The sequence below is a fragment of the Capricornis sumatraensis genome, chromosome 2 (genome assembly GCF_032405125.1).
Source record: "Capricornis sumatraensis isolate serow.1 chromosome 2, serow.2, whole genome shotgun sequence".
NCBI classification, from domain to species: domain Eukaryota; kingdom Metazoa; phylum Chordata; class Mammalia; order Artiodactyla; family Bovidae; genus Capricornis; species Capricornis sumatraensis.
This window is the reverse complement of record NC_091070.1, coordinates 166,405,361-166,427,969: the sequence shown is the minus strand read 5'-3', so window position 1 is coordinate 166,427,969 and position 22,609 is coordinate 166,405,361. Positions and strand designations below refer to the sequence as shown.

At 36.6% G+C, this 22,609-nt stretch overlaps 1 protein-coding gene across 2 annotated transcripts; it reads left to right on the top strand.

Annotated features, from left to right (window-relative positions):
* Window positions 1-2,091: 2,091 nt before the first annotated feature.
* Window positions 2,092-21,661, top strand: IFI44L (interferon induced protein 44 like). Of its 2 annotated transcripts, none has more exons than XR_011144408.1 (9): window positions 2,092-2,178; window positions 8,764-9,257; window positions 9,757-9,805; window positions 10,526-10,721; window positions 13,790-13,942; window positions 14,985-15,156; window positions 19,943-20,043; window positions 20,325-20,569; window positions 20,654-21,661. XR_011144408.1 is itself a non-coding variant. In XM_068963954.1 (9 exons), the coding sequence occupies exons 2-8, from the start codon at window positions 8,774-8,776 to the stop codon at window positions 20,493-20,495; spliced, it is 1,326 nt and encodes a 441-aa protein (XP_068820055.1). In that variant the 5' UTR covers window positions 2,092-2,178; window positions 8,764-8,773; the 3' UTR covers window positions 20,496-20,499; window positions 20,654-21,661. The 2 variants fall into 2 exon arrangements, 1 of the variants encoding a protein (XP_068820055.1); XM_068963954.1 differs by having other exon boundaries at window positions 20,325-20,499.
* Window positions 21,662-22,609: the final 948 nt, after the last annotated feature.

Sequence of the window (22,609 nt, the reverse complement as noted above, 5' to 3'; positions counted from 1 at the left end):
GAAATAATTGGAGGTCTCATAACACTGCTCTCTCCTGCTTCACTTCTTCCTTGTGATTCCTGTCTCAATCTAAACTTCGATCTTTTAGCAAGTGTTTTACTAGTGCCCTAAGACTAGTAGGGCTTTCCTGGTGGCTCAGAGGGTAAAGCATCTGTCTGCAATGCGGGAGACCAGGGTTCAATCCCTGGGTCTGGAGGATCCCCTGGAGAAGGAAATGGCTACCCACTCCAGTGTTCTTGCCTGAAGAGTCCCACGGATGGAGGACCCTGGTAGGCTACAGTCCACAGGGTCGCAAAGAGTCGGACACGACTGAGCGACTTCTCTTCACTTCACTTAAGACTAGTAGTGTGAGGCCACCATTATCCTGGTCCCCAGACAATCCTGTTCTTATTCCTCCTGTTAGGTAGGTAGGATAGGGAAAAGGAATCCAAAATGGCAGTGGCTAAAAGACCAGGAAGGGAAAAGCCCACAAAAATAGAACAAAGGAAGGTCCGAGGACCGGAGTGAGGACCTCAGGTAAAACAAACAACACTCCTGGCTGGCCCAATTTACATAGGACAGGCCCAAGGAGAGAAAAACATATAAAAAGAGGAGCCAAATCTAGCGCGCTCTCTCTCCCACGCGCTGGGGCCCTCTTCTCTTCACGTCTTTGGATCGATGTGCCCTCATGCCTCGAAGATGGATTTTCCTGCTATCTTCTAAATAAAATAGAGCTGTAACACTGAGCTGTAACACTGATTTGTCTAACAGCTATAACACAGTCCATTCGAGACCTGAGAGCTATAACACGGTCTGTCCAAGACCCGAGAGCTATGACACACCAAGGGGGCTTTAATGGCCGTCACTCCAAATCTTTGTTGTGAAGAGACAAAGAACCGAAGAGCATGCACTAGCGTGACACCTATGGTGCTGTGACTTGGGTTTAACCTGGCTGAAACAACCTACGCGCAGAGGCCAAGCACAGCAGGAGCCCAACTCAGCGAAGCTCCCATGGTAGAAGCAGAAGCAGAACATGAAGAAACCCAGTGCAGGGGAAGGCCCATCGTGCTGGAAACAAGGACAGTGAAAAACGAACTCAGCAGAAAGCTCACGCGGCTCAGTCTCAGATTCCAGAAGACCTCCGGTTAAGGTAGGAGGTCCTTGCTCCTATGGCTGGAGGGACATGCCTAACAAAATCTTAATTCTTCTACAATCTCTCGTTTCTTGTTTCCTTGAGCCTCCTGAGAACAGGCGGGTGGCAGTGGGCACAATTGAAGGACTCTGGAGAGGCTACTCCTCAGCATGTCCCAAAGGCACTATCTGCTGAGCCCCAGTAGCTGTGACAGGCCGAGGGGGCTTTAATGTCCGTCACTCCAAATCTTTGTTGGGACAAGACAAAAACTGAGGAACATACACTCGCTTGACACCGCCTGTAGCCCTTGGCACACTGACAAAACTCGGTTTACCTGCCTGCCTCCCTGAGTACAAGGCATGGTCTCTGAGGGTGGAGGTTTTATCTTACTCTGCATTTTGCTTTGCAGGGTCTAAGTCCATGTTGAATGAATGAACTTGTAAATGGGAAAAGAGGCTGCTCACTGCCTTACATATGCATTCAGGAAAAGCCAAATCATAATCTGTTTGTTCCAGTGCAGAGAGTCTGGGTTTTGAATACCGGCTGACTGCACCACTCTATCAGTTCAATTACTTTGGGCGAAGTCTCTGAATGTCATTAAGTTTCATTTTCATACTTTGAGAAATATGATGCTAGTAAAGTTTACTGTATAAGATTGAAGAAACTAGGAAAATGTATGTAGTCCCATAGATCAGTTAAATAGATAAGTTAAATGAACAAAAAAATTTAAACTATTAGTTTTATTGTAATTCTTATTAATAATTGCATTTCATGCATGCTTAGATGTGGGCTACTGAGGGGACCAAACATCTTTGCACCTTTTTCTTGTGCTGAGCAGATCTCTCTTTTTTCTTGTTCTCTGTTTCTTTTTCCTTTAGGGAAAGAGAAACTTAACGGCAGTTGGCTTGCTGTTTCCTGCTCATTTGCTGATTGAGTTTCACTTTCCTTTCTCAGAAACAGGAAGCCAGGGATCTCAACAGAACCTTCAGTCTCCAAACTCTGGCTAGTCCATAAGTGTGACGGAGCAGTTAACACTCCATTAAGCCTTGTCCCATTCTGAAAAGCTGGTAAGTGACTTGTTGCCATCCAATGTTTTCTAGCTGTGGGCAAATAAATTTGCTTGTTTTTCTTTCTTTGAAGAAGAGTTTCAAGTGAAATCGCTACTAAGATCATGCTTTTTGCTTTTGTTGGCTTTGCTTTTTAATGAATATTTCAAATACAGGGAATACAGAGAATACATAAACTTTACTGTAATCTTATACAGTTCTGGTTTTTTAAATGATTTGCTTTATTAATAAGAATAGTTATTTTTTCCTTGAAAACTTCAAGGCATTACAGATCTCACTGAAATTATTGATGAATCTCTCTTATATTTTCTTCACTTCCCTTACTTCCTAGAGAGAAATACCCAGACCTTGTCATAAATTATTGTCATGCTTGTTTTTATGCTCTTTTACTGTATATATGTGTGTATTTAAATGACCTCCAGTATTGCTTTGTAAATTAACAGTTTATTTATGGTATCATACTAAGATTCTCATTCTCCACTTGTTTCTTTCCAATCAATATGAATTCTTTGAGATTTATCCGCGTTGAGACAAATAGGTCTAATTCAGTTACTTCAATGCTCTTTAGTATTTCCTTTTATGAATATGCAAAAATTTGTACATCCAATCTTCTAACATCACCATAAACAATGATGCTATGCACATTGTTTCCAAAATGATGCATGTCCATCAGGACAATGTAAACATTCTTGAATTTCTATATCCTGGTCATCTGTTTCACTGAACTTTTGTTTGATGTGAAATGATATCTCATTGTTGTTTAACTTACAGTTTCTTGTCACTAGAATTCTTGAACATTTTTTTTTCATATGTTTATAGTCCATTTAAGTTATTTCCACTTGTGAATTTCTTGTTCACATACTTTGACTACTTTTATATTAGGTTGTTTGTGGTTTCTTTGTTGTTCATAGGTGGGATAGTATTTGTAAGATATATGGTGTTTTAAGGTTGCATTTGTTGTACCTTTTATTGTAAAATATTTTAAGTTTTAATATAGTTAAATTTATTTTTCTTTCCTTTATAGTTTGTACTATTGGTATCTTATTTTAGAAATCCTTCCCAATGCAAAGGTTGTAATGACAATATCTCATACTTCCTTCTAAAAATTTTTCACATTTAATGCTTTATATCAACTGGAATTTACTTTTGAGAATGTTATGAGATTATGAGGATGATATGACTTAATTAAAAATTTTTTTTCCTATAGAGCTATTACCTCCCCTCCAAGCTGAGTAATCCATTGTGTTAAGTTTGTATTTGGTTTAAGTTGTTCTTAATTTCACTTTCTGCTTTATCTCATGTTTATTTCTTTGAAATTGTACCCAGCAGTAAAGTCTACACATGTAAACTTGGCATTCAGCTTTGTTTTCCAGGGCACCTCAGCTATGAAAGTGGGTCAGTCTCAGGGCTCTTGACTATTTTAATGCCACGGTCACATTTTCCTAATTATAATTTTATATAATTCTTGACTTGTTCATCTTTAAAACTCTCTTGGCTATTCTTTGCTCCTTGAGATATCATGGGAACTTTCAGATTATCTTCTTACACTCAATCAAAAGAATGTTCTTGGGCTTTTGATCACCCTTGTGCTGAACTGAAAGATATATTTTGGAGGAATTGACATAATTTTTAAGAAGGCTTTTGTCATCTAAGAAAATTGGATAGGTCTTCATTTATTTGGGTCATTTTTCATGTCCTTTATAACATTCTTCTCATAATTATCTCTACAGAAGTTGTTTATATCTTAAAAAAAATTTTCTCCCAGGTACATTATTTGCTGCTTTTGTGAATAAATTTAAAAAATCCACTTTTTTTTTTCTTTAGGCTTTTTAATATTTTGCTGAAGATTTAAAAAATATTTATTTATTTTTAATTGCTTGATGATTGGCTTACAATATTACACCTGTATTTAGGAGTGAGACTAGCTTGCAGTGTTCCTGCTTGCAATGCCATTGTAATGTATTGGTCTCTATTCTCCTGAAGTGTTTTTTTTTAAGATTCTAATGTTTATCACTCAAAGTTTGGTTTAGTTATTGGACCCACTTATCTTTGCAATTTATTTGTGGGAAGTCTTTAATGGTGAGTTTTGCTTTTTAGAATAGCTATGGGACTATTCTTTTTTTTTTCTATTTATTTTTAAGTCAGTTTTGGTAAGTTTTTCTCAGAATTAACCCATTTCAAATTTATTTAAAAAATTTTTTTCAGCTTAAAAAATGTTTTTATTGTTTGTAGCATATGTACTGATATTCTTGTCTATGTTCTTGATTTTGGTACATTGTCCCTCCCCCCAACCATTTTTTGTTTATCAATATCAGCAATGTTTTACTGACTTCATTATTTATACTTTTTGAAAACTAACATTGGTTCTGTTAATCTTCTCTTTGTATATTTATTTTTGCTTTATTAAGTTTGGCTTTTACTTTTGCTATTTAATTTCTTTTGTGTGTGTGTAATTGGCAATTTTCCCCTGACTTGTGAAGTTGAATTTTATATTATTCATTTTCAGCCTTTCTTCTTTTCTAATACATATATTTAGTTAAACACATTTTACAGCATGTTTTAGCTTCATTTCACAAGTTTTGACAATAATGATCATTTATTCAATTTTCCAGATCTTATTAAGTTTTCTTATTTGATCAATGGACTTCCTAGTACTGAGTGAAGTCACTCAGTCATGTCTGACTCTTTGTGACCCCATGGAGTGTGTAGCCTGCCAGGCTCCTCAATCCATGGGATTTTCCAGGCAAGAATACTGGAGTGGGTTGCTATTTCCTTCTCCAGGGGATCCTCCCGACCCAGGGATTGAACCCGGGTCTCCTGCATTGTGGGCAGACTATTTTCTAATGTATTAGGGAATCTATTTTATGTTTGAAATGTTTTGAGACTTGCTTGCTTTTTGAGCTTTGTATGACTACTTTGATATCTGCTATATTCTTTCTTTCATTCTTAGACTTTAGTTACATAGATATCCACTCATTTTACGGTACTCTCTACTCTCTTTGGTCCTTTGTTCTTTTTCCTTCTCTTTGTTTCAATTTTTCATTTGATATAGCTTCTTCCAACTAATTCTTTCTTTCAAGTGTGTTTAACCTTCAGTTAAATTTATTTTTCAATTTTTCAATTTCAGATATTTATTTTTAAAGTCTAGAATTCCCTTCAACTTCCACTCACTCCATTTTCTGTCAGCCATTTAATCTTATCTTTTACTTATTTGAATACACCAAGCTTGCATGCTAAGTTGCTTCAGGCATGTCTGACTGATTTTGACCCTATGGACTATAACCTGCCAGGCTCCTCTGTCCATGGGATTCTCCAGCAAGAAGACTGGGGTGGACTGCCACGCCCTCCTCCAGGGGATCTTCCTGGCCCTGGGATCGAACCCACCTCTCCTGCAGCTCTTGCATTGCAGTCGGATTCTTTATGGTTGAGCCACCAGGGAAGCCCACACAAAGCTTAGCTGTTTAAAAATCACTGTAGGTAACTCAATTATCAGTATGGATTTGTTTCTATTTTCTGTCTTTTTTTCTCTCTTGGTTTTCTATCATGTTGTTTTGTCTGCTATCTGGTGTTTATGGTGAGTGTGAGACATCGAATATCAAAAAAATGTAGACCTAATGTAAAGTTAAGAAAAATTTCTCTTCACTCAGACAAAATTTATTTTGCATCTGTCCTATATAGCTAGAGACATTGGCAATTCTCATTTGTCTTAATCCTATTATAGATTAGATTGAGAAGACCAGAGATGGAATTAAGTCTGTTTCAGTCCACTGGTGGTTCTTCCCCGTTCAGTTCAATTCAGTCTCCCAGTTGTGTCCGACTCTTTGTGACCCCAGGGACTGCAGCATGCCAGGCTGCAGTCCATGTCCATCACCAACTCCTGGAGCTTGCTCAAACTCATGTTCATCGAGTTGGTGATGCTGTCCAACTATCTCATCCTCTGTCGTTCTTTTCTCCTCCTGCCTTCAGTCTTTCCCAGCATCAGGATCTTTTCCAATGAGTCAGGTCTTCTCATCGGGTAGCCAAAGTACCAGAGCTTCAGCTTCAGCATCAGTCCTTCCAATGAATATTCAGAATTGATTTATTTTAGGATTGACTGGTTTGAACTCCTTGCAGTGCAAGGGACTCTCAAGAGTCTTCTCCAACACCACACATCAATTCTTCGATGCTCAGCTTTCTTTATAGCCCAACTGTCACATCCATACAAGACTACTGGAAAAACCATAACTTTGACTAGACAGACATTTGTTGCAAAGTAATAGCTCTGCTTTTTAATATGCTGTCTAGGGTGGTCATAGCTTTTGTTTCAAGGAGCAAGCATCTTTTAATTTCATGACTGCAGTCACCATCTACAGTGATTTTGGAGCTCAAAAAAATAAAGTCTCTCACTGTTTCCATTGTTTCCCCATCTATTTGCCATGAAGTGATGGGACCAGATGCCATAATCTTTGTTTTCTGAATGGAGAATTTTAAGCCAACTTTTTCACTCTCCTTTTTCACTTTGTTCAGGAGGCTCTTTGGTTCTTCTTTGCTTTCTTACATAAGGCAGGTAAGATGGTCTGGTATTCCCATCTCTTTCAGAATTTTACAGTTTGTTGTGATCCACACAGTCAAAGGCTTTGGCATAGTCAATAAAGGAGCAGCAGATGTTTTCTGGAACTTTCTTGCTTTTTTGATGATCCAGCAGATGTTGGCAATTTGATCTCTGGTTCCTCTGCCTTTTCTAAATCCAGCTTGACTATCTGGAAGTTCATAGTTCATGTACTGTTTAAGCCTGCTTTGGAGAATTTCTTAGCAGCTTCTGAATTTGACAGATGCCCCAATGCCAAGCTTACCTCTCTGCAGTCATTTCTTTTCCAAATCTTAGCCAATAATATAATTCTTTACTGCTTTGTTTTCTCTCCAATGCTTTCAAATATATTTATATCACAGTTATCCTTGTTTTTAATTTTTCTTATTGAAAGTATTGGCAGGATGGCTAATGTTCTAGTCATCATGGACTTTCCTACCTATTAAATCCTCTCATGTTTCAATTTCTTTCTTTGTGCACTGTTTTTTGAATTAATTTCTCATTTCTATCATCAGATTCATGGATTGGTAAAATATGCCCCCATTCCAGCCATCTATTTTTGTAAAAAAGTTTCTATTTGGACACTGTCCTGAGCTTTGTTTATGACTGCTTTTGCCTTATGCTGGCTAAGTTGAGTAGCTGTGGTAGAAACAATATGACCCCCAAATCCTAAAATTTCTACTGTGTGTTACTAAGAAAAAGTGTGATGATCTCTGCTCTAATTCATTAATTTTTCTCTACTTTTTAAATCCAGTCTCTAGTTTGTTTTTCCTATTGACTTAAAAAATTAATGATATTTAAATCTCTAAATTATATATATTTTTCATATCTACCCATTAATGCTATATATATTAAAATAGATAATATAAATGTATATGTATATACATTCAGTTCAGTTCAGTGGCTCAGTCGTGTCCAACTCTTTGTAACCCCATGAACTGCCACACACCAGGCCTCCCTGTCCATCACCAACTCCCGGAGTTCACCCAAACTCTTGTCCATCGAGTCAGTGATGCCATCCAGCCATCTCATCTTCGGTTGTCCCTTTCTCCTACTGTCTCCAATCCCTCCCAGCATCAGAATCTTTTCCAATGAGTCAACTCTTCACATGAGGTGGCCAAAGTACTGGAGTTTCAGCTTTAGCATCAGTCCTTCCAAAGAACACCCAGGACTGATCTCAATTAGAATGAACTGGTTGGATCTCCTTCCAGTCCAAGGGACTCTCAAGAGTCTTCTCCAACACCACAGTTTAAAAGCATCAATTCTTCGGCACTCAGCCTTCTTCACAGTCCAACTCTCACATCCATACATGACTACTGGAAAAATTATAGCCTTAACTAGACAGACCTTTGTTGGCAAAGTAATGTCTCTGCTTTTCAATATGCTGTCTAGGTTGGTCATAACTTTCCTTCCAAGGAGTAAGCGTCTTTTAATTTCATGGCTGCAGTCACCATCTGCAGTGACTTTGAAGCCCCCCAATATAAAGTCTGACACTGTTTCCACTGTTTCCCTATCTACTTCACATGAAGTGATGGGACCGGATGCCATGATCTTTGTTTTCTTAATGTTGAGCTTTAAGCCAACTTTTTCACTCTCCTCTTTTGCTTGCATCAACAGGCTCTTTAGCTCCTCTTCATTTTCTGCCATAACGGAGGTGTCATCTGCATATCTGAGGTTATTGATACTTCTCCCAGCAATCTTGATTCCAGCTTGTGCTTCTTCCAGCCTAGAGTTTCTCATGATGGAGTCTGTATATAAGTTAAATAAGCAGGGTGACAATATACAGCCTTGACATACTCCTTTTCCTATTTGGAACCAGTCTGTTGTTCTATATCCAGTTCTGACTGTTGCTTCCTGACCTGTATATATGTATGTGTGTGTATATATTTCTTTACACTCCAAATCCAAATAACATGCTTTAATTGGGTCAGTGAATAAAGAACTCACTGAAACTAGTATAGCAGGAATCATAATACTGTACTACTCTCTGAAACTATTAAATTTTTTTTTTCTATTAGATACAGAACAATGGCAGTGACAACCACATTGACATGGAATGAGGAAAGAAGTTTTCAAAAGCTGCTTGGAAATGTTTCTCTGAGACTTCTTTATAAGTCTAGTGTCCATGGAGAAAACACTGTAGAAATGCAGAATAGGTGCCGTTGTCAAGGACCCATTGTAACAGTGATTTATCATTCCCACAATATTTTTGGTATCTTTATGCTTGGGCATAGTTCTGAAAAGTCCAAAAGTTTTATAGAGCCAAATGATTCCTTCTTTTTTTCACTTCAAAAGAATGAAACAATGGAAATGAAAACTGTAGTTTTAAATTCAACAGTGACAATTTCTTATAATACCCTGGAATTCAATATCTCTAGTTATGACAAACAATATTTAGTTCTAAATTTCAGCACAAAATGCATTTGTATAGCTAGAGTTTTAGAGCAAGAGTTAAGAGTAAAATGTAATCCAATGTTCTCACGTTTAGAATGTGAAGTTTTTCGAGTTGAAGGTATGTTAATTTGTACACTACTATATTCTGATTCTATTCTTTGTGTTTGGTAACTCATAATTAATCTACAAGAACAAGAAAAAAGAAGACAGACAAGTGAATTTCATACCACTCATTTTTTAATAACCTCCAAAATGAAACATGGAAGGCATAAAGTTTATGGGATTATCACCCAGAAAATATAGCCAGCTTTGACCAAAGTTAGTTGAGAAGTATGAATGAAGAAATGGAGAAGAGAGAAGTCTCATTATTTTGATACGTGACACCTTTTGAGTTAGCCCTGGGACTCATAGGCATAATTATATGAGTTTGCAGAGTGGTTTATACAAAGAAGATACTTTTAGCTCCTCTTAATCTCATTATGCTGCCAACCCTAATTCCTAACCAAACAGCTCAGCTGGATTATGCAAAAAGACTCACTGCTCTATTTAGAAGTTAGACTCGGTCACATTTAATCAGACAAGCTTAAAAATTGTTATTCCATGTTTATTTCCTTTAGGAATTAAGGATGAGGCAGGCTACATAAACAGGATAACAAGAGCCACACAGTAAGTTAGTTTCTTGAACTATCTATTACTCATTTCATTTAGAGCAACTGTGTGAATGGCACTGACAGTGAGATTAAAAATCGTGTTACTTGGAGTGATAAAAGTCAGTTACAGTGCTCCTGACATAGTGTGTTGAAGACAATTTAGAACAGCAGCAAAAACAAAACCACTACCAGCTGAAACTTTTTAAGATCCACCTGATGGCAGTTTGACTTCATGTTTCGCTTTGGTTCTGTTAGATTCAAAGTTTTCCAGAGTTGAGACAACTATTTTAGATAATTCCTCTGGATCTTTGTTTTGAGAATCAAGTTTTCAGAGAACCTCAGAAAATTTTAAAAACAAAGTACCCTCTTCCCACTTTATAAAAAAACCTGCATTGCATACATTTTATTTTTGTTTCCCCTTAATGTAACATTGTTACTGAAAATTCATTTTCAGTGCTGTTGTTATTTCTTATTATACTTATGGGATCTAAGGCTAATAGTTTAGAAATTATTTGGTTGCTGGTTAGTTTAACTTAGTCAGATATAGATAAGTACATTTTCTTCAAGCACAAAATGTATAACCTTAGACCCTTTCAAGTTATATGAAAGAAGATGCTAATATCAAAATAATAAATAAGCATTAAAACATGCTTTTTAGCAGGAAGAAAAGCTCAGCAGAATTATATTGTTCCTTATGGAAGTCTGGCTATTGTATTTAACTACTGCAGTTTTCCAGGCACAGAAATAGTCTCCTAGCAGATGTCAGAGCCTACAGTCCCTATGCAGACTTGGTTTCAGAAATCCATATTCTCTTGCTGGGTCCAGTTGGGTCTGGAAAGTCCAGTTTTTTCAATTCAGTGAAGTCCATTTTCCAAGGCCATTTGACTCGCCAAGCCATAGTGGGATCTGATGTCACCAGCATTACTGAACAGGTAAGTTATTTCAGGATTTCCTGAGGATTTTGTTTTATAGGTTACAATTATGAGGTCTGTTAATTTCTTTGGCATTTTCTCTCAATAGCTTAACCTTCTAATCTATGAGCAATTAAATGCTAAATCAAATGTAAAACAGGAATAAAAACTGAATTAGAATGGCCCCCCATGAGTTATATTAGATAGAGAAGCTTTCCATTTTTATGGACATAAGCAGTTTTAAGAAGAATGCTTTTTGGTATTTGCAAAAAATAATAAATGTTTAAAAACTTTGTAGATATCTTTTTCCATTTTATTTGATATATATTTACTCATGTCCCACATGGTTTTGCCTGGATTGAAATTATTTTCTAATAAAATAATGGAAATTATGTATCATAACACTTTTGCATTATATGAGATCATTTAATAGAAAATGATCATGAGAAGCAAAACCTTCATGGGGTAAATCAGTCTACCAATGCTCCTATAAAGACTGTCTTATTTGTAAATAAATGTATTTAAGGAAATAAGTACTAATACCATTTTTAAAGCTGTTATGCTAAAGATCTTCGATTTATAGTGCAATATTTATCTAGAAGCTTCCATTCTATGCTTGTCAATATTATGTAATCAAACAAAAAGAATAAAGGAAATTAATAGAAAATGTCAAAATCAAGCTGTGTTTTTCTATGATTGCTAAAGTCCAATATTGTTATCTTCTGATTGAGAATATGTTGTATGTTGTCATTGCAAAATTTAGCATAACACAGTCATAGCTGATTTAATTTTAGGTCATATTTAATAACTGAAAGCATTTTCTAAGGCTTTTAAGAATCACATCTTATTTCTGGATGTTGGCTATTCTCTATCCACTCAGTGGCTTTATTATGATATATGGGCCTAGCCTCAGAAGCAAGATACTGCAACAGCAATTCAGTACATTAAGCATTGATTGAAATATTTATGTTTGCTAAATATTGTGTTGCAACAGAGACTATGCAAATAAAACTACGCCCTTTACTCAGGGAGCTCAGAGACCAATGTAGATAATAATCAAGTAAGTGCTATTCAGTGTGAGACATGCTACAATAGTGGTACTCATCAGGACAGAATTTCTATGCATTCTTTTTATGTTGAAAACTCCAAGACTTGCTGCTTTAAGGGAAGATGTATTAGATCCTGAACTCCAAATAGAATGCAAATACTATATACATTAAAGGAAAACAGGACAGTATATTAGTGAAGGAAACGGAATACTTTATTGCTCAGAGACCTTTCTTTCTGAAGAATTGAAGCTGTAAAGGAAACAGGTTAATGGTTATTGGGACTATGAATGTGCCTATTGATCTTGAAATTTTACAGTGTATTGAATATTATCTAACTCTAATTAGAGTTAATTTCTTTCATGTTGAGTTACCAATAAACCCCATTTACTTAGATCAAAATCTCCAGTGGAATTACTCTAGGCATTTTTATGAAGCAATGGGTGCTTTGACTCCTTTTCAAATGACAATAGGTTACAGAGGAATTCTCCACTTCCTGGTTTGGACTGAAAGAACTGAGTATCATCTGGTGTCTCTGAGAAGCCCTTTTCTTTGTGATTCTTCCCAAATCTTCTATAGTTGAGTCTATGTTGAAAGTGTATTTGACCAATAAATGAAATTTTTACTCTTGCCTGGAAAATCCCATGGACGGAGGAGCCTGGTAGGCTGCAGTCCACGGGGTCACACGGGGTCGCACAGAGTTGGACACGACTGAAGCGACTTAGCAGCAGCATCCTGAAAAATAGTCTTGGGATCTGATGGAGTGTGTCTAGAAAAGAAGCTTTGTTAAAGTGAAAAGTGAAAGTTCCTCAGCTGTTTCTGACTCTTTGTGACCCCATGGACTCTCCATGGAATTCTCCAGGCCAGAATACTGGAATAGGTAGTCTTTTCCTTCTCCAGTGGATCTTCCCAACCCAGGGATTGAACCCAGGTCTCCTGCACTTGCAGGCAGATTCTGCATGCAAAGTGCTCCTAATGCATGTCAAAATATGGTGGTTGTAAGCTGAACTTCTCTCATGGAATATCATAGTTGACTGAAAAGGCAACTGAAAGACTTGCTTATTTATACTTGGATATTTGGTAGACATTTTGGGGAAAAATGCATGAAATGAGGGTATCACTTCAAGGATAACAACCCACAGTGTTTGCTGTCAAAGATAACATTTGAGCTTTTAAGAAAAACAGCATGAGGAAGGTTTGTATCCACTACTTTGAGCTTGAAAACTTAATAACTTAAAGACTTATCTAATGAGATTAATGATGGTATTAACAAATATGATATTTTAATATTGTACAATGAAATGTACCAATATTTGGAAGATCCAGATAAGCCAGTGAACCAATACCTTCAAATGACCAATGCATCACGTTACAAAATCATGGATGGATAAAAAATATATTCAAAGTCTAAAATAAATCAATGAACTTAATGTCATAGTTAAAAGTATCACAGGTTTCACATTGCAGGTAACCTTTGAGAAATTATCACTTGTTCAGCTTTGATGTATTATTAATGAGCAATGTCCATAATTCTCTGAAAGCTGTTAAATTAAATACTCCCTCCTTGCCTACTCCCTGTTATGTGTGAGGTCAGATTTTTTCATATACTTCAATCAAAACAATATATCACAACAGATTGAATGCAGAGGCAACTATGAGAATCTTGCTGTTTTCTATTGATTCAGACATTAAAGAGAATTGCAAAAAGTAAATCAATCCCACTCTTTTCTATAATTTTTTGAAAATAGTTTTTTCCTAAAATTGTTAGATTAATATATAACAGGTTCATAGTATGTTTTTAAATAATTTAAGAAATATTAACAATTTTTGTTTTAATTTCTAGTATGTTGCACATAAATAGATAAGACCCACATGAATAAAATATCTTTGGAAGCCTCAATAATTTTTAAGAAACTTAGTTGATCTTGAGACCAAAATGTTTGAGGACCACAGTATAAATATTAATGAGTTTTTCTTCTTCTTATTACATCTTGAAGGCTAGTTGAAGAGTGAACTTTTATATTGCTGTGTTTTGTTTTACAGTATAGGATATATTCTATTAAAGATGGAAAAAATGGCCAGTCTCTGCCATTTATGTTGTGTGACTCCATGGGGCTGGATGAGGAAGAGGGAGTAGGGTTATGTGTGGATGACATACCCCACATCTTAAAAGGCTGTGTGCCAGACAGATATGAGGTAAGAATCCTTCAAAGTCTAGAACATTTCAAATCATTTTCAACAATGCTTTTTGTTGATATTTTATCACATGCATTTCCAATTTTTATAAAGTGGTTTCAACACCAACCAATACTACTGTATTTTAAATTAAAAAATATTTATGTAAAGAAAGCAGATAACTTCTCTTATTTTCTACAGCATTAAGAAATATAACCAAAAGGCAAGATTTTACTCATATAGGTTCCAGGAAAAGGTAAGGAGGAACTGTGTTTATATTACTCTTTGCTATGATTCTAAATACTAGGAAAAGAGTAATATAATCTTTTGCACTTTTATAATCACTTAGACAAAATATTGAAACAACTACTCTTAGTTGATATGTGATGGTACACTGAAGGTAAGCAGGCTTCACTCCTTAAATACAGCCTAAATACCTGATTTCAAAGGATAGCTCTGCCACCAATTAGGTGTATACCCATAAGTAAGTTACATGCTTGTCTCAGTGAGTTTTGTTTTTTTTTTTTATGTGTGAAATGTAGATAATAATAATGGTGATCTCATAGGTGGCTAAGATTAAATGAGAAGATAAACTCTAAGTTCTCAGAAAGTTAACCATTATTATCACCTTTCTTTTAGGTATTGCGTGCAATAAAATTAGCCTCAATTTCTAAGCAGTGATTTCCTTTTCCTCAATTGTGCTTTGGGATTTGAAGAGACTGAGATTTGAAATTAGCTTTTAAAAATAACATTGTTTGTACTTTTCTGAAATATTTCCATTATGGATAATTAAGTTGTAATCATATATATGTATATTTTGCTAAAGCAATGAAGTGGGTTGTATTTTTTCTAATATAATGATGCCATGCTAACAGAGGAGAGGAAGTATGAAAGAATGTTATGAACTAATTTGGGGCAGTAGTGTCTGGGAGAAGGGAAGTTTTGTGTTGGAAGTTAGTGGTGATCATGCTTGAAACATGAATTGTATCTGAAAGAATTCAGCAGAATTCTTTTAAATGAATGAAAGAATTCTCTTAAATGTTGCCTTATATTTCTATAACAGTTTAGTCCCCCAAAACCAATTACACCCAAGCATCCTACTTTCATCACCTCTCCATCACTGAAAGACAGGATTCACTGTGTGGCTTATGTCTTTGATATCAACTCTATGGACAATCTCTCCCCTAAAATGATGGCGAAGCTCAAACAAATTCAAAAGGAAGTAATAAATTGTGGTGAGTTTTGAAACATTTTTACTTTGAAATAAAGTAAACATTTTTACTTTGAATTTTCACAGAAAATTGCAAAAAGATTACAGCAAGGTCCCATGTCCCCTTCTTCCAGTTTCCAGAGTCCTGGTTTGGTTGGTGGCAATAGCAGATAGAGATCATTCAAAGGCTTTACTGAAATACTTAAATATTAGAATGGGTATAATTTTCTCATCATGTGTGATTTTTCTATGGCTAGATAGAGGAGTTACCTCCCCATATTAAGTGACTAGACCAGAAAGATTAAAACCAGGAGATACAGCACTCATAATGCGTGTTATAGCTCTGTTATTTTGTTACATGGGTAGATTCCAGTAACTACCACTACATGCAGAACTATTCCATTGCCATGAAAGTCTTTGTCATAGTACCCCCCAACCCTCACCATCCTTAATTTTTGGCAGCAATTAATCTCTCCTTCATTTTCATAAGTTTTGAGGATGTTATACGAATGGAATCCCAACAGTATGTCTGATTTGAGGCTGGCTTTCTTCAACTCAGTCTAATATCCTTTGAATTACATAAAAGTTGTTATGTACATCAGTTGTTCATTTCTGTTTATTGTTGAGTACTAATTCATGGTATAGATATTTCACAGTTGTTTTAACCGTTCTTTATCAAAGGACTTTTTGATTACTTCTGTTTTTTTGGCTATTGTACATAAAGCTCCTTTGAATATTAGTGTGCAGGTTTTTGTGTGGATGTAAGTTTTCTTTCTTCTGGGATCATTCCCCAAAAGTGTGATTGCTGGGTCCTATGCTGACTCAGTGTTTAATCTTTAAAAGAAAATGCCAAACCACTTTTAAGAATTACTGCACAGTATCTATTTTTACAATATATGAGGGATCCAGATTCTCTGGATTCTTGCCCAGTTCAGTTCAGTTCAGCCGCTCAGTCGTGTCTGACTCTTTGCGACCCCATGAATTGCAGCACGCCAGGCCTCCCTGTCCATCACCATCTCCTGGGGTTCACTCAGACTCACGTCCATCGAGTCAGTGATGCCATCCAGCCATCTCATCCTCAGTCGTCCCCTTCCCCTCCTGCCCCCAATCCCTCCCAGCATCAGAGTCTTTTCCAATGAGTCAACTCTTCTCATGAGGTGGCCAAAGTACTGGAGTTTCAGCTTTAGTATCATTCCCTCCAAAGAAATCCCAGGATTGATCTCCTTCAGAATGGACTGGTTGGATCTCCTTGCAGTCCAAGGGACTCTCAAGAGTCTTCTCCAACACCACACTTCAAAAGCATCATTCTTTGGCACTCAGCCTTCTTCACAGTCCAACTCTCACATCCATACATGACCACTGGAAAAACCATAGCCTTGACTAGATGGACCTTACTTGGCAAAGTAATGTCTCTGCTTTTGAATATGCTGTCTAGGTTGGTCATAACTTTTTTTCCAAGGAGTCAGCGTCTTTTAATTTCATGGTTGCAGTCACCATCTGCAGTGATTTTGGAGCCCAAAAAAATAAAGTCTGACACTGTTTCCCCATCTATTTCCCATGAAGTGATGGGACCGGATACCATGATCTTCGTTTTCTGAATGTTGAACTTTAAGCCAACTTTTTCGCTCTCATCTTTTACTTTCATCAAGAGGCTTTTTAGCTCCTCTTCACTTTCTGCCATAAGGGTGGTGTCATCTGCATATCTGAGGTTATTGAAATTTCTCCTGGCAATCTTGATTCCAGCTTGTGTTTCTTCCAGTCCAGCGTTTCTCATGATGTACTCTGCATATAAGTTAAATAAGCAGGGTGAAAATATACAGCCTTGACGTACTCCTTTTCCTATTTGGAACCAGTCTGTGGTTCCATGTCCAGTTCTAACTGTTGCTTCCTGACCTGCATATAGGTTTCTCAAGAGGCAGATCAGGTGGTCTGGTATTCCCATCTCTTTCATTGCTAGTATTTGCGATTATTGCTTTTTTTTAAAAAATTTAACTTTTCTAGTAGGTATATAGTGATAGTTCGCATTGCCCTAATGGTGGCCCAGCTGGTAAAGAGTCTGCCTGCAGTGCAGGAGACCTGGGTTCAATCCCCGGGTCAGGAAGATCCCCTGGAGAAGGACATAGCAACCCATTTCAGTATTCTTGCCTGGAAAATCCCATGAATGGAGGAGCCTGGCAGGCTACAGTCCGTGGGGTTGCAAAGAGCCAGACACGACTGAGGGACTTCACTTTAATGATGAATTACACTGACCATCTTTTAATGTACTTATTTGCTTGTATATGTCTTTTTCAGTAAAAGATCTCTTCATGTCTTTGACCTGCTCTCTATTTGGACACTTTGGTTTTTTTACTGTTGAGTTTTAAAAGATCCATAAATCCTAGATATGATTCAATTGTCAGATATACGGTTTGCAGATAGCTTCTCCCAGTACTCAGCTGTCTTTTCAATATCTTAGCAGAGCCTTTCACAAACAAAATGTTAAAAATTTTGGTGAACTCTTATTTGTCAATTTTTTCTTTTAAGGATCATGGTTTTCATTTTGTGTCTAAAATCCTTCACCAAGCTTTAGGTCTTGGATTTTTTTTCTGTTTTCTTCTAAAAGTTTTATAGTCTTACATTTTACATTTAAATATGTGATTAATTTTGAGTCACTTTTTGTGTAGGATGTGAAGTGTAGGTCGAGGTTTATTTTATTTTTGCCTATGGATATTCAGTTGTTCCAGGACCATTTGTTGAAAAAACTGTCATTTCTCAATTGTATTGCTTTTGTACCATTATCAAAAATCCATTGTCCTTACTTCTGTGCATCTATTTCTGGGTCTCTGTTCTGTTTCCTTGATCAATATGTTCATTCCTCTACTGACATCACACAGGTTTCATCACTGTGGTTATATAATAATAAAAACTATAAGTCTTAAAGTGAGTAAAATAATTCCTTCCACTTTATTCTTATTTGTCAAAATTATTTTATCTATTCTAGTTCCTTTACATTTCTCTAGGAATTTTAGCATTACTTTGTATATTTCTACAAAAAAAGTCTTAATGGGATGTTGATTGTTTATTAGTTCTAGGAAGATTTTTTTTCATCATTAAATTCTTAGGATTTCATGTCATCTCAAATGGGGACAATTTTATTTCTTCTTTCTTAACTTGTATGTGTTTTATTTATTTTTGTTTATCTTACCATCCTGGCTGGTACTTTCAGTTGAATAGTGGTGAGAACAAATACCGTTGTTTTGTTTCTGAACTTAGGATAAGAGATGAAATGTTTCATCGCTTTAATGTCAACTAATATCATTATAGTTTTTAACACCTGTTCTTTATTAACTTGAGCAAGTTCTTTATTCCAACTTCTCTGAGAGTTTTTTTTAAAGCATGAACGGGTATTGAATTTTGCCAAATGGTTTTTCTCTATAGATTGATATGATCATGGGAATTGTTTCCCTCTGTGGTCTGTTTATATCATGGATCATATTGACTGAATTTGAATCTTGACCCAACTTTGTCTCCATAACACAAAACCCATGTGTTCATGGTGCATAATTCCTTTTATATATTGCTGAATCCTATTTGATAATATTTTATTAAGAAATGTGACATCTATATTTATGAGGGATACTGGTCTGTAGTTTTTTTTTTTTTTTAAATTTCTGTAGTGTTTGTCATGGTGAAGGCAATGGCACCCCACTCCAGTACTTTTTCCTGGAAAATCCCATGGACGGAGGAGCCTGGTAGGCTGCAGTCCATAGGGTCGCTAGAGTAGGACATGACTGAGCGACTTCACTTTCACTTTTCACTTTCATTCATTGGAGGAGGAAATGGCAATCCACTCCAGTGTTCTTGCCTGGAGAATCCCAGGGATGGGGAAGCCTGGTGGGCTGCTGTTTATGGGGTCACACAAAGTCAGACAGGACTGAAGTAACTTAGCAGCAGCATCAACAGCAGTGTTTGTCAGGGTTTGGTCTCAGGTAATATTGGTGTTATAAAATGAGTTAGGAAGTACTCTTTCCTCTTTCATTTTCTGGAAGGGATAGTATAGAATTTTTTTTTTTTTAAACATTTGGTAGAATTCTCCAATAAAACCATCCGGCCCTGGAGATTTCTTTTTCAGGGATTTTTAAAACCATGAGTTCAATTTAAAAATAGTTTTAGAGCTATTAAAATGATCTATTTCATATTAGATGAGCTGTAGTGTAGTTTGTAGTGTATAGGTTCAGTCTATTTCATCTAAGTTGTCAAATTTACACATGTAGACTTGTTCGTAGTATCTTCTCATGCTTTTTATGTCTTTGGCATCTATAGAGATATCCCTCTGTCCTTCTTGGGGAAATAGCCATTAGTAAAGTAGAACTTTGATTCAGTTACAACCAGTTATTATTCACTTTTATCTCTATGGTTTGAAGGAAAATGCAAGGTCCTTAGTAGAACAGTGAAATAAGTGTACTTCAAGTTCACAAATGCTCTCATACAAATCTCCTTGCTGTTTCTCTTTCTTGGGGTTATTTTTCAGTTTTCAAGATCCAGCAACCACTTCCTCCCCTGACCAATTTAAAACACACTGTTTGAATGGTATAGTAGCTGACTGCAACTTAGTATAATTTTAATTCCATTTAGAAATAGTCTCTCATGTTGGAAGAAATAATTTCTCCCATTAGAAGAACTTTAGGTCCCATATTGAGATTTCTTGGGAATATTGCATTCTCCTGATCTTAAATTTACCTTACAGAGTACTATTTTCACACATATTTAATTACCTTGTTAATACACTACTGTTTATGATATAAATTAACTGACTTATCTACTTGATATAGGTGTAGCACAAGTAGCATTACTTACTAAAGTGAATAATTGCAATGAAGTTCTTCAAGACAACTTCTTAAAGATGAATAACGCTATGATTTCTCAAAGCCAGGTAAAGAATACTTTTTGCAACTAGATAGAATTGTAATAGTTTAATATTTTGTGTGTGTGTGTGTGCATGTTCACACTACATATTCACAGGTAAATGAAGAAGTGGATCAATTGGCTGGTTGATTGAAGTTCATACTCTACTTTAAAATAATAATCTGAATTATAATTATATTCAGAAAATAATATTAAGCCATTGTGTTTACTGTTTCTTTCTTAAATTATATTTAAATTCAGTCAAATTTAGATATAAGACTTACATTTATTAAATTCTTTTTTCCACAGATACAGAATGTCAGCAAGATACTAGGCATTCCTCTTTCTAGAATATTGGTGGTTGAAAATTATGCTTCAGAGAGGGAGATGGACCCTTTAAAGGACATTCTGATCCTCTCTGCACTGAAGCAGATGTTCCGAGCTGTGGATGACTTCTTAGAGGATTTGCTTCTTGAGTAAACAGGTGATCTGGTCCCATCCTGCTCCTCTCACGAAGTTTTTGGAAAAACGCTAAGCTACTTCTCAGTTGGATGGTTGGTACCCATCTCCCTGCAGTAGTCCTGACAGCCATGTAACAATGTTGCTTTGTTCTCACCCTTTTTATGTTTTGTTTCCAGATACAACTGCAGGAATGTTCCAGCTCTGAATCAATTGACTGGATTCAGACACTTGGCCCGAGCTGGAGTTGCCAACAGCCTCTTTGAGATTCTGCTTCTACTCGTGTTTCGCTTTCTGTCCCTGACAACATTTAACTGATGGTTTCTTCTAAGATCAGTCATACCTCAAGTACAAAGGCCAACCTTGAGCAGTAGTCGACCAACATATGTTCTATTGCAAACCACCTTTTGTATTTTTGCACTATTTACAAATTAATTTCTATGACATCTTTGAATATATCCTCAACAAAGTTAACTACTCCCTTACTTACTTGTCTTAATTGTTTCAACACTTAGTTTAAAACTCAGTGTCAGTAATAACCACACTGAGTATAAAATGGTTATAGATATCTGCTTCTCTAAATAGTGAGCTTCTCAAGAAGCAGGGTTTGGATTTTGCTTACCTTTGTATTCACAGAAATTCGCACACTGCCTGGAAGGGTGCAAGCACACCTGCTATTAAGCATATCTCCCAATCTCCCCGGTGTGATAACGTGCATTTAAAATTTTCTCCTTATGAAAAGGAAGATTGTGAGAGAATGAAATGCTGGAGATAAATAAAGGAAGGAGAATATATCACTTAGCTCTGGATGAAAATATGAATTTAAGTTAATTAAAAGAAACAAGTGTTCCTAAGAGATTAACATTTCATTTCTGTGAGAAAAAACAAACATTTTTCCTATAATGAACCCATGCCTGATTTTCATTGATTGAATTCCAAACCACCCCAGCCACATTTCCAAAGTAGAGTGATCAAATAAGGTTACTGCTGCTGCTGCTGCTGTTGCTAAGTCACTTCAGTCGTGTTCGACTCTGTGTGATCCCGTAGATGGCAGCCCACCGGGCTCCCCCGTCCCTGGGATTCTCCAGGCAAGAACACTGGAGTGGGTGGCCATTTCCTTCTCCAATGCATGAAAATGAAAAGTAAAAGGGAAGTCTACTAGTGCAAGTCAATTATAAGGTTCTTTTATACAAGTACTCCCAAATGATTTTAAAGTTCACTGGATAGCTGAAGAAGTTAGAACTATTAATAAAGAAAGATGAAGAATCAAGTTTTCTCTCTTTTTACTTAACTCCTTTCAAATTTCTGTCTTTTTCAAATGAATATGCTTTGGATCAATAGTTCTTTATATTAATACAATCCAACTTAGAATTATTATCTTTTTGGGGAAGTCCTGGGTATTACAAGGGCAAGAATTCCTTTGGGATAATTATGGGAAAAGGAATATTTCCTAAAGCAAAGCTACAGGTGAAGCCATATTCTAATGAATGTCCAGAAGCCATAATTCAATGGAAACGATGGATAGGTTCTTTAGAAAATATTTGGGAATAGAATGGTCATAAGTATTGAGGAGTAGAGCCCAAGTAGATGTTGGGAACAAAATTAAGAGTGGCAAACAGGATAGTTATGATATGGATGTAAGGCACAACAGGTCTGGAAAGTAAGGTATGTTTGCCTCCATGTATTCTAGGGAGAAAAAAAGCCATAGCTATTGTTGGTTGGAAAAGACTGAAGGTGACTCAAGACTCACCATTGATTTCACCAACTGTAGGGCCATACTTCCAGAGAAGGCAATGGCACCCCACTCCAGTACTCTTGCCTGGAAAATCCCACGGACAGAGGAGCCTTGTAGGCTGCAGTCCATGGGGTCGCTAAGAGTCGGACACGACTGAGCGACTTCACTTTCACTTTTCACTTTCATGCATTGGAGAAGGAAATGGCAACTCACTCCAGTGTTCTTGCCTGCAGAGTCCCAGGGACGGGGGAGCCTGGTGGGCTGCCGTCTATGGGGTCCCACAGAGTCGGACATGACTGAAGCGACTTAGCAGCAGCGGAAGCAGGGCCATACTTCATCCTTCTCCAGAGTGGACTCAGCAAAAAATCTGGGCAGAGGAAAGTTTTTCTAGATGAAAATT

What these genes read in the sequence shown, in the direction of transcription:
- IFI44L (XM_068963954.1), top strand. Translation starts at nt 8,774, where the DNA reads ATGGCAGTGACAACCACATTGACATGGAATGAGGAAAGAAGTTTTCAA. An exon ending in TCACCAGCATTACTGAACAG is followed by an intron (nt 10,722 to 13,789) that starts GTAAGTTATTTC and finishes TTTGTTTTACAG; the next exon opens with TATAGGATATATTCTATTAA. An exon ending in GTGTGCCAGACAGATATGAG is followed by an intron (nt 13,943 to 14,984) that starts GTAAGAATCCTT and finishes TTTCTATAACAG; the next exon opens with TTTAGTCCCCCAAAACCAAT.